Below are 11,650 nucleotides of genomic sequence, written 5' to 3' on the forward strand. Positions count from 1 at the left end.
GATTGCTATGTTGATTTAAAAAGTGAAATGAAACATAATTCACAATCAATATCTTGACATAGGTAGCCAAAGATGCATATTGCTGAAACAAAGAAAACACAATCTTTGCAATATACATTGCTATCAAACATCATGAACAAACTTCCGAAGTTACTTAATTTCAGAATGACTAGCAACGAACCATTGACTAAACCCAACATTAGATAAAGAAAATGGCATGAACATTTTTCCCCTCAAATATACAAAGATTATGAAGTTTCATTAATCTTACCCCATATATGATGCAACTTCATTGCTAACTCAGTGGCACACCTTCTTTCTGCGTGACTGATAATATTCAAGTCCCCAGCTTCCTGAACTGCAGATAGAAGCTGTTCCTTGACTTCAATGGAGAGAGCAATGCAATTTGGTCCATGGATGGTGCTCATTTCAACAATCTAAAATAAGAAAATACCATAAATTGTTTGAAGTTAATACATGACACTCCATACTGTTAAAAACTACCAATTCAAGTGTAAAATTTTACTCTGAATAACAATAGTAAGCATACTCACCTGCTGCAACCAGGGGATTATCGTATTAAAGAATCTTCCTTCAAGAATATATGATGCTAAAGTACTAATAAGAACGTTGACTGTCTTCACTGATAAACTCTCTATGACCGGACCGGTTTTATTCAGAAGCTCAACAAGTATAAGTTCATCACCAGAGCATAGAGATTCCATGTATGCAGAGTTTAGATCCCCTTCACTCACAAGCCGTTTCACACATTTCCAGTAGTTGGTATTACTCACACGACAACCAATTCTGGGTTTGGCTCTGGTAGCACAGGAAAAGATATCATCATTCTTTCTCACTTGAGTAGAAATCATGCTGCGTGTATCATTCGCAGAACTGTTCAACATATCCTTCTCTGTAAAATTCCTTGCATTCTTTGGCTTGTAGCTTTTCCATGAATCTGCGGTATCTCCAGCAAAGTTCCTTGGTTGGCTCCTTGAAAATGTTTTCTTCTCCCAACTTTCGGATTTTTTATTTGATGACAAGCCAGACGGCTTACCATTAATATCTACAGATGGCCTTGGAGTGCATGTGGAGAACCTAGGAGAAGCTGTATTTTGACTCGGCCTAAAAAATTTGGAGTTTTCTGAATAAGAATGTCTTCCTCCTTGTACGGATTCTTGAGTTAATCTATCAATTACGTTTTCTAAGCCTACCATTTTTGATTGGATTGTAGAAAGGGCATCCATTATGCCAGTTGTAAACATCTGAAAAAGATTTAGAAGCATATTAAGTAAAAGGTATATCATATGGCATGTGATGCACAATGAGAAACACCCAAGTCCAGCATTGAAATTAAAAGTGTACCATAAGTTACAGAACTAACATTTTTCTATACTCCCTCATGATAAACACAAGGATATTTTCTACATTATGTTGTCGTTAGCCAAGTGAGAGAGTCATGAAAAGGCAACAACTCTTATTGATAATACTTAAGGACAAAACTTATATTCAAGAAATTGTGCATATAAGCACTGGTGTATGAATACCTGTAACTGATGCATCATGTTTGCCTGTTTGATTTCCATATCCGAAAGCTGATTCTGAATACAGATCATATCATTTGCAAGTTGAACACAGCAACATTCATGTGGAGCATGGGGATTTTGCTCTGTTATTGTAGAACCGGAACTTCTAGGATTCTGAGACTTCATGGAGTACATTTGTTCATTACAACTTCCTTCTTCACCAAACTGTTCACTTGCAAGTGGCTTCTGAAATCCATTCTTTATAAAGCATTCATGAGAAGCAGCTAAAAACTTGGTCTCAAAGTTATCATTGGTAAGATTAGAGACAGAGGAGCACTCCTGCTTGTCATCCATAGGAACATATTCATAACCAATGTCGCGCATGCTTGTAACTTCTACACTAATTGTTTCTAATGGCTTGGTGACAGAACTACTCTCAGAATCTTCATTCAGGCTATGGAATTCCACTATAGAATGAGTTCTAGGAACTGCAATTTCAACCTGCCAATCGTCTTTGAGATGCTGAGGATTTCCGGCATAACTTTGACCTCCCTTTCTAGCAGACAGAGGAACTCTTCCCATAGTTGATTTTGTGTAAACCTTTTGGGCCTTGAGATCTCTCTGTCCAGATTCGGTTGTACTACTAAGATCAGCCGAGTCACCTCTGCATGTGTTTTCTGTGGATGCTATAAGTGGCAGCAAGACACAAAAGCAAGAAATCGAAATCAAAAGCATGAAAAAATAAAAAAAAGCTGACAATCATAAGCGTGAAGCACATTTTCACATTACCAGAGGATGATGTGCTCAAGATTAGTTCAGTTTTTTATTTTTTTGGGGGAAATAAAAAAGAAAAAGATTCTTCCGAATAAACTCTGCCTATGTTTAAGTAATTTTCAAAGTTTTTTATAACTGATCCCAATGTCAGATAAAAGATGGTTGTATACTTGTATTAGGCCATCAACAGCGGATAGCCACCATTAAAACTTTGTTGAATCTTTCTGGCCTGGAGTGAATATTACTACCTGAGATAAAATTTCTAGTAAAAGTGAAAGAAGACCTTTTATGGAGGATCCTGTTTCAGAAGGCTCAGGAGTATTAGGGCCTGGAAGAATTCTCCAATACTTAAGTGCTTGCAAAACAGCATCCCTCACTGGTTTCACCTACAAACAATTACAACGAGTACTTAATCAGTTCACAAGAAACAAACATGTGGTTCATTACATTAATTTATGTGAATAATAATATATCAGATTGACAAAGACCTTGTCAAATCTACATGACTCAAGAGAACGAATACAGGAAGCCCTTAAACATGCCAAGAAAGAAGCACCATTCAAACCAATCTCTCCTAGTGCCACGGCAGCCGCTTTGCGTGTCGCCCAATCACTGTCCTTTAGGGCCTCTTGGATGCTAGCAATAGCAGTGGACAGCACATTCTCGGACGGAGCGCCCCCACCCTGAAATAAAAAATAAAATAAAATAAAAAACAACACACAGTTAGTCACACACTGCAACTAATATTAGCCAGATGAAAGCTCTTGAAACTTGCACTCAAATGTTTTGTTCAATAGATCACATAATTTCATAACTACAGCTCAAAATCCACCTCCACTACAACTGAATTCGAATTGCAAGACTTAAACCATCTCAGATATAAATCATTTTGGTCTAAGGAATTGAGTTTACTGTATATACATTGTCATCTAATTCAAGCGCAGATGCACCAGTAATAGGTTAATAGCATGGTATCTCATGAAACTTTCTATTACTATCAATTTGGAACATAAACCAAACGAGTAGAGCTTAATCAAATCAAATTACAAAACTGAACCTGGATAATGCTCTTGTTCAACTCAACAAGTGCCGGTTTCGCCATGAAGTGCGGATTCTTAAGCAACTTGAGAGTTCTTACAAGCATCTTCTGCAAAACCGCCACTGGAGGATCACTAGTATTATCCACAATCCTCGCCAGGCACATCGCCGACCCGCTCTGCACGTGCTTGTTTTGCTCCCCTAACGCCTCGAATATCGGCCTCACCACCGCCACAAACGCCCTGTCTCCGCCGCAGCCATTAACAATCTTGGACGCCAAAACCCCAACCGCGTCCACGCACGTGTCCCTAACCACCGAATCCGCATCCCTCAACCGCCTCACGATGCTGGACACCATCTTCGGAAGGTACGGGAGAACGAGGTCGCCGTGGACGGCGGCGACGGTGGCCATAAGGCGGACGCATTCTTTCCGTATGGAGGCCTTCTGGTCGGAATCGGTGTCGAGGAGGCAGGAGAGGAACGGCGAGACGGAATCGGCGGTTAGCGAGCGCGCAGTCCTCTCGAGCTCCTCGACGCCGATCTGGTGCGTGTCGCGGTCGGAAAGCTTGTTGAGAGCTGTAACTACCTTTTGCTTCAGCTCGAAGAGCGTTTTCGCTTGCGATTGGTGGTTGTTATGTTGCTGCGAGTGTGGCTTCTTCATCTTCGTTGAAAGCAACGAATGATAACTCATATGTGAAAATTTAACTTATATCCAAATCCGAATACATTAATATAATTACAAGAATAGACCAAGTTTTCAAAAGATAACAGAGGAATAGTTTACAGTATACTTGAAACTGAAATTTGAATGAAAGGAAACAAGAATGAGAATCTCGAAGCTATTACATATGTTACATTGGGGAGGGCAAAATGTGACTGAACCAACAGGGTACTGCACGCAAATTGAGGAATGAGAGAAAGTGTGAGACAGGTTCATGGGTTTGTTTTTTGTTTGCTATCTGGGAAACTATGTCTGACTCCGTTTGCTTTAAATTTTCGCGCCGTAAACTATAGAATTTGAATTTGGGGAGCGTGTCTCGGGCCCAGTTTGGATTTGGGCTTTGTTGGGCTTGGGAGTGAAATAAGGTTATGAAGATCAAACTGTTCTCTCAGACGAAAAGAGAAAATATGTTATCTCTTTCTAGTTTCTAGGACGAAAACAAGCGATCATTAAAAAAATAGGTATTATTATTGATTGACTATTGAGTCTATTGACCCAAGAATGAAAATTCAAAATATATGGGGCACAATTTTTTAATGTCCGATCCCCAAACAAAAAATTTTACTTTTTACTGAAAAAGTGAATGAAAAAGTGAAATTTCAATACCGAATCATTATAATATTGAAAACATTTGTTACAACTTACAAGTGGACTCAAACAAAAATGTACACATTGACGTAAAATTTTTAAAGGAAAACAGTTGTAAATATTAATCATGTTTTATTGGTAACATTGTTGTGAAATAAATAAATAAGGAAGATATAAAAATAAGATAGAAAAATATAAATATAAAATTCTTGTATTAATGTTCACTAATATAATTATTTTGATATAATAAAAGTAATTTATATATTACTAATATAAGTAGTATTGTATGTAGAGAGAGAAGAGTATAAGAGAGAGAGAGAGAGAAATATTGCTCCGTAAAAGAAAGATTATTATTGTTTGCTTGTGTTTTTTTCGGAGGTAATAGACCTCTATTTATACATGTACGGGGAGTCTAATTTCAACATACATTTAAGATTATTCTTCCTTGAAAAAGTAAGCTCCTCATAAGAATGGGCATCCACGTCCCATTCTTATCACAACACTGCCCATTTAGGATTATGCCTCATTAAAACCTTACTAAAGAAAAATTCAGTGGGAAAAAATCTTAGTGAAAGAAAAAGAGTACAAAATCCTTTGTGATGGGAACTGCCTCATTAAAAACCTTGTCAAGAAAAAAATCAATGGAAAAAAATCTTACCAAGGGAAAAAGAGTACAGTCTTCTCCTCTTGTCGACATCATTTAATGTTTCGAAATCGGCGCATCCCAATCTCATGTACCAATCTTTCAAAGGAGGATTTTGGGAGTGATTTTGTAAATAAATCTGCCAGATTGTCACTTGAATGGATCTGTTGGACATCAATTGTCCCTTGATTTTGAAGATCATGAGTGAAGAAGAATTTAGGAGAAATATGTTTTGTCCTATCACCTTTGATGTATCCACCCTTAAGTTGAGCAATACATGCTGTATTATCTTCAAACAGGATAGTTGGAGCTATCTTATGATCAATCAGTCCACATGATGACAGAATATATTGGATCAGACTCCTGAGCCAAAAACACTCGCGACTAGCTTCATGTATCGCTAGTATTTCAACATGATTAGAAGATGTTGCTACAATTGTCTGTTTCGTGGACCTCCATGATATAGCTATACCACCATATGTAAACAGGTATCCTGTTTGAGATCTCCCTTTGTGTGGATCAAACAAGTATCTAGCATTTGCATAGCCAACTAATTGTGACTTGGATCCATAGGGATAAAACAATCCCATATCAATCGTTCCATGAAGATATCGAAAGATTTGCTTGATTCCACTCCAATGTCTTTTGGTTGGAGAGGAACTATACCTTGCTAGTAAATTCACCGCGAATGATATGTCAGGTCGCGTATTATTAGCAAGATACATTAGCGCTCCAATGGCACTAAGATATGGTACTTCAGGACTAAGGATATCTTCATTTTCTTCTTTAGGACGGAATTGATCCTTTTTCACATCCAAAGATCTTACGATCATTGGAGTACTTAATGGATGTGACTGATCCATATAAAATCTCTTCAAGATCTTCTCTGTGTATGTCGCTTGATGAAGAAAGATCCCATTTTTAGTATGCTCGATCTGTAGGCCGAGACAAAATTTAGTCCATCCAAGATCTTGCATCTCAAACTCTTCTTTCAGAGTTTTTTATAATTGTTGGAATCTTTTTAGAAGTTCCAATGATATTTAAATCATCAACGTACACAGCAATTATAATGAACCCAGATGTAGATTTCTTTATGAAAACACATGGACAGATATCATCATTCTTGAATCCATTTTTGGCCAGATACTCAGTAAGACGATTATACCACATTCGTCCAGATTGCTTTAGACCGTATAAACTTCTTTGCAATTTGACTGAGTATAACCCTTGCGAATATTCATTGGATGGTTTAGATATCTTTAGTCTTTCAGAGACTTTCATATAGATATCCTGATCTAATGAGCCATATAAATAGGCTGTTACCACATCCATTAAATGCATATGTAGTTTATGATATGCAGATAAACTGACCAAATAACGTAATGTTATCGCATCCACTACAGGGGAATACGTTTCTTCATAATCTATACCAGGTCTTTGTGAAAAACCTTGTGCCACAAGTCGAGTTTTATAACGCACAACTTCATTTTTTTATTTTGTTTTCTCACAAATACCCACCTGTATTCAACAGGTTTTACATCTTCTGGTGTACGGACTACAGATCCGAAGACTTCACATTTTGCAAGTGAGTCTAATTCAGCCTCCATGGCTTTTTTCCATTTTGGCCAAGCATTTCTTTGTCGACATTCTTCGACTGATCTTGGCTCAAGATCATTACTTTCATGCATGATATTTAATGCCACATTATATGCAAATATTTCATTTACAATTGTCTTATTTCGGTCCCATTTCTCTCCTGTAAAGACATAATTTATCGAGATCTCATCATTTTCACAATTTTCAGGTTCCTGAACGTCTTTTGGCGTTAAAACTATATCAGAATTTTGGACAACTGCAGGTGTCTTTACTATGTCTTTTTCAACAGGAATAATATTTACCTCTTTTCTCTTTCGAAGATTTTTGTCTTTGGAACCGACAGGCCTGCCACGCTTCTGGCGTGAATTTGCTTCAGTGGCTACTTGTCCTACTGGGATATCAATTCAAATTGAGGCATTTTTCGCTGGTATATAAGATTTGGTTATCCTCTTTGTATCGGAAAATGCATCAGGCAATTCATTTGCTATTCTTTGTAAATGTATAATCTTTTGAACTTCCAGTTCACATTGCCCTGATCGAGGATCTAAATGCATCAACGACGATGCATTCCAATTAAGTTCCTTTTCAAGAAGCTTATTCTCTCCCCCTAATGTTGGAAATTTTGATTCATCAAAATGACAATCCGCAAACCGGGCTTTAAATACAACTCCAGTTTGTATTTCAAGATACCTCACTATAGAGGGAGAATCATATCCAACATATATCCCCAATTTTCTTTGGGGTCCCATTTTAGTGCGATTAGGTGGTGCAATGGGAACATATATCGCACACCCAAATATTTTTAAATGGGAAATATTTGGCTGCTGGCCAAATGCTAATTGCATAGGAGAGAACTGATGGTAACTCGTTGGCCTCAAACGAATAAGTGCTGCGGTATGTAAAATAGCATGCCCCCAAACCGAAGTTGGAAGATTTGTTCTCATAAGCAAGGGTCTAGCAATTAATTGGAGGCGTTTAATAAGTGATTCTGCTAACCCATTTTGTGTGTGAACATAAGCTACTAGATGTTCAACACTTATTCCATTAGCCATACAATAAGCATCAAAAGCTTGGGAAGTAAATTCACCAGCATTATCAAGACGAATTGCTTTGATTGGATTTTCTGGAAATTGTGCTTTTAATCGAATAATTTGAGCCAGTAATCTCGCAAACGCCAGGTTGCAAGAAGACAATAAGCACATATGTGACCATCTCGAAGATGCGTCTATCAGGACCATAAAATATCTAAAAAATCTACATGGTAGATGAAGAGGTCCACATATATCACCTTGAATCCTTTCTAGGAATTTAGGGGACTCAAATCCAATCTTTACTGGTGATGGCCTTAAAATTAACTTCCCTTGAGAACGTGCAGCACAACAAAATTCACTAGATTTAAGAATCTTCTGGTTTTTTAGTGAATGTCCATGAGAGTTTTCAATAATTCTTCTCATCATGGTTGTTCCTGGATGACCCAATCTATCATGCCAAGTTATGAATTTATTTGGGCTAGTAAACTTCTGGTTTACAGTGGCATGTGATTCAATTGCACTAATTTTGGTATAATATAATCCAGATGAAAGTGAGGGTAATTTTTCTAATATAACTTTCTTATTTGAATCCTGAGTTATGATACATAAATACTCATTATCTCCCTCATTCAGTGTCTCAACATGATATCCATTTCGGCGAATATCTTTAAAGCTCAACAAGTTTTTTCGAGACTTGGTAGACAATAGTGCATTATTTATTATGAATTTTGTTCCTCCAGAAAACAAAATTATAGCTCTTTCGGAGCCTTCAATCACATTGCCTGAGCCAATAATAGTATTAACACTTTCTTCTTTTGGCACCAGATGGGTAAAATATATATCACTTTTGAGAATAGTGTGCGAACTTGCACTATCCGCAAGGCATACATCTTCATTATATATCCTTTCCATTTTCTTCAAAGACAAATAATAATAAAATGAGTAGTATGCACAGTTAAATTGAATACTTGATCGGAATTATTTTTCTAAGAAATACTGTACATAAAAATAATGTCATATACTAAAATTTTATTTTAAAACACGACATATTTAATGATTTCAAAATTCATAAATATTAATATTTTATTATTTATATACATCATCTTTGAAACTTAAATACATAGAAAATAAAACTTAACAATAAGTTCTTTACATTATTTATTTACATCGATACTTAACAATCTCACATATTGAACTATTCTATCATTGATCAAATGACCAATATTCCCTTCAGGATCCTCAAAGAAATCAGATACATCATAATGAGTGGTGAAAATTTCAGCATCATTTGAAACAAAATTCGACTCTTTTCCCTTGTCGTCTTTTTTCAAAGATGCCTGGTGATGAGCGGATAATTTATACGCTTTTTGGCATTGTTTTTAGGTAGTTTTTAGTAGGATCTAGCTACTTTTGGGGATGTTTTCATTAGTTTTTATGCTAAATTCACATTTCTAGACTTCACTATAAGTTTGTGTATTTTTTCTGTGATTTCAGGTATTTTCTGGCTGAAATTGAGGGACCTGAGCAAAACTCTAATAAGGAGGCTGACAAAGGACTATTGATGCTATTGGATTCTGACCTCCATGCACTTGCAATAGATTTTCTGGAGCTACAGAACTCCAAATTGCGCGCTCTTAACGGCGTTGGAAAGTAGACATCCAGAGCTTTTCAGCAATATATAATAGTTCATACTTTGTTCAAGTTTAGACGACGCAAACTGGTGTTCAACGCCAGTTCTATGCTGCATTCTGGAGTCAAACGCCAGAAACACGTCACAAATCAGAGTTAAACGCCAAAAACACGTTACAACTTGGCGTTTAACTCCAAAAGAAGCCTCTGCACGTGTAAAGCTCAAGCTCAGCCCAAGCACACACCAAGTGGGCCCCGGAAGTGGATTTCTATATCAATTACTTATTTCTGTAAACCCTAGTAGCTAATCTAGTATAAATAGGACTTTTTACTATTGTATTAGACATCTAAGATTTTACATCTTTGATCACATTTGGAGGATGACCATTCGGCTATGCCTGGACCTTCATCACTTATGTATTTTCAATGGTGGAGTTTCTACATACCATAGATTAAGGGTGTGGAGCTCTGCTGTACCTCGAGTTTTAATGCAATTACTACTATTTTTTATTCAATTCAGCTTATTCTTATTCTAAGATATCCGTTGCACTTCAACCTGATGAATGTGATGATCCGTGACACACATCATCATCCATCCTTATGAACGCATGATTGACAACCACTTCCGTTCTACCTTAGAACGAGCGCATATCTCTTGGATTCCTTGATCAGAATTTTCGTGGTATAAGCTGGAATTATTGGTGGCCATTCCTGAGAATCCGGAAAGTCTAAACCTTGTCTATGGTATTCCGAGTAGGATTCAGGGATTGAATGGCTGTGACGAGCTTCAAACTCGCGATTGTTGGGCATGATGACAAACGCAAAAGAATCAATGGATTCTATTCCGACATGATCGAGAACCGACAGATGATTAGCCGTGCTGTGACAAGAGCATTTGAACCTTTTTCACTGAGAGGATGGGAAGTAGCCATTGACAACGGTGATGCCCTACATACAGCTTGCCATGAAAAGGAGTATGAAGGATTAAAAGTAAGAAAGCGGTATGTTGTAGAGATTCAACAGGGATGAAGTATCTCCATACACTTATCTGAAATTCCCACCAATGAATTACATAAGTGTTTCTATCTTTATTTTATGCTTTATTTATTATTATTTTTGAAAACTCCATAACCATTTGAATCCGCCTAACTGAGATCTACAAGATGACCATAGCTTGCTTCATACCAACAATCTCCGTGGGATCGACCCTTACTCACGAAAGGCTTATTACTTGGACAACCCAGTGCACTTGCTGGTTAGTTGTGCGGAGTTGTGACAAAGTGTGATTCACGTTTGAGAGCGCTACCAACTTTTTGGCGCCATTGTTGATTATCACAATTTCATGCACCAAGTTTTTGGCGCCGTTGCCGGGGATTGTTCGAGTTTGGACAACTGACGGTTCATCTTGTTGCTCAGATTAGGTAATTTTCTTTTTGTTTTATTTTCAAAAATCTTTCAAAAAAAAATTTTTACTTCTGTTTTCGAAAAATTATTCTAAATTTTTAAGAATGAATTCTAGTGTTTCATGAAGCATGTTGAAGCTTGGCTGGCTGTAAAGCCATGTCCAAATTCTTTTGGATTGAGACTTCCACTTGTCAGCATAAAAGGCATGTATATGGAGTTGGATGAAGTATCAACTGTTGCATGCCTAATTTATATCCTAAAGCTGGCTGGCTATTAAGCCATGTCCAACTCATGGATCGGAGCTTTAGGCTAACATTGAAAGATTCCTGGAATTCTTATTAAGAATTTTGAATTTCTTATTTTCTTTTTCCTATAAAATTTCGAAAAAAAATAAATAATACAAAAAAATTTTAATAAAATCATAAAAACCAAAAATATTTTGTGTTTCTTATTTGAGTTTAGAGTCAATTTTTTTAAGTTTGGTGTCAATTGCATGTTTTTAAAATTTGTGCATTTTTCGAAAACTCATGCATGGTGTTCTTCATGATCTTCAAGTTATTCTTAGTAAGTCTTCTTGTTTGATCTTGATATTTTCTTGTTTTGTGTCTTTTGTTATTTTTCATATGCATTTTTGCATTCATAATGTGTAAGCATGAAAAATGTCTAAGTTTGGTGTCTTGCATGTTTTTCTTTTCTTGAA

General features: G+C 36.7%; 1 protein-coding gene across 1 annotated transcript; it reads right to left on the reverse strand.

Annotated features, from left to right (window-relative positions):
- Positions 1 to 51: 51 nt before the first annotated feature.
- LOC130981246 (TORTIFOLIA1-like protein 2) lies at positions 52 to 3,999 on the reverse strand. The gene is made up of 6 exons (XM_057904850.1): positions 3,358 to 3,999; positions 2,789 to 2,983; positions 2,584 to 2,686; positions 1,548 to 2,212; positions 555 to 1,265; positions 52 to 437 (listed from the first exon to the last, which is right to left on the reverse strand). The coding sequence occupies exons 1-6, from the start codon at positions 3,997 to 3,999 to the stop codon at positions 249 to 251; spliced, it is 2,505 nt and encodes an 834-aa protein (XP_057760833.1). The 3' UTR covers positions 52 to 248.
- Between the last annotated feature and the right edge of the window lie 7,651 nt (positions 4,000 to 11,650).

This window comes from Arachis stenosperma, chromosome 5 (assembly GCF_014773155.1).
Source record: "Arachis stenosperma cultivar V10309 chromosome 5, arast.V10309.gnm1.PFL2, whole genome shotgun sequence".
NCBI lineage: Eukaryota > Viridiplantae > Streptophyta > Magnoliopsida > Fabales > Fabaceae > Arachis > Arachis stenosperma.

Coding starts and splice junctions, on each gene's coding strand:
- LOC130981246 (XM_057904850.1), bottom strand. CDS start 3,999: ATGAAGAAGCCACACTCGCAGCAACATAACAACCACCAATCGCAAGCG. Junction 2,687..2,788: donor AGTCATGTAGATTTGACAAG/GTCTTTGTCAAT, acceptor AATTGTTTGTAG/GTGAAACCAGTGAGGGATGC. Junction 1,266..1,547: donor ACATGATGCATCAGTTACAG/GTATTCATACAC, acceptor AATCTTTTTCAG/ATGTTTACAACTGGCATAAT.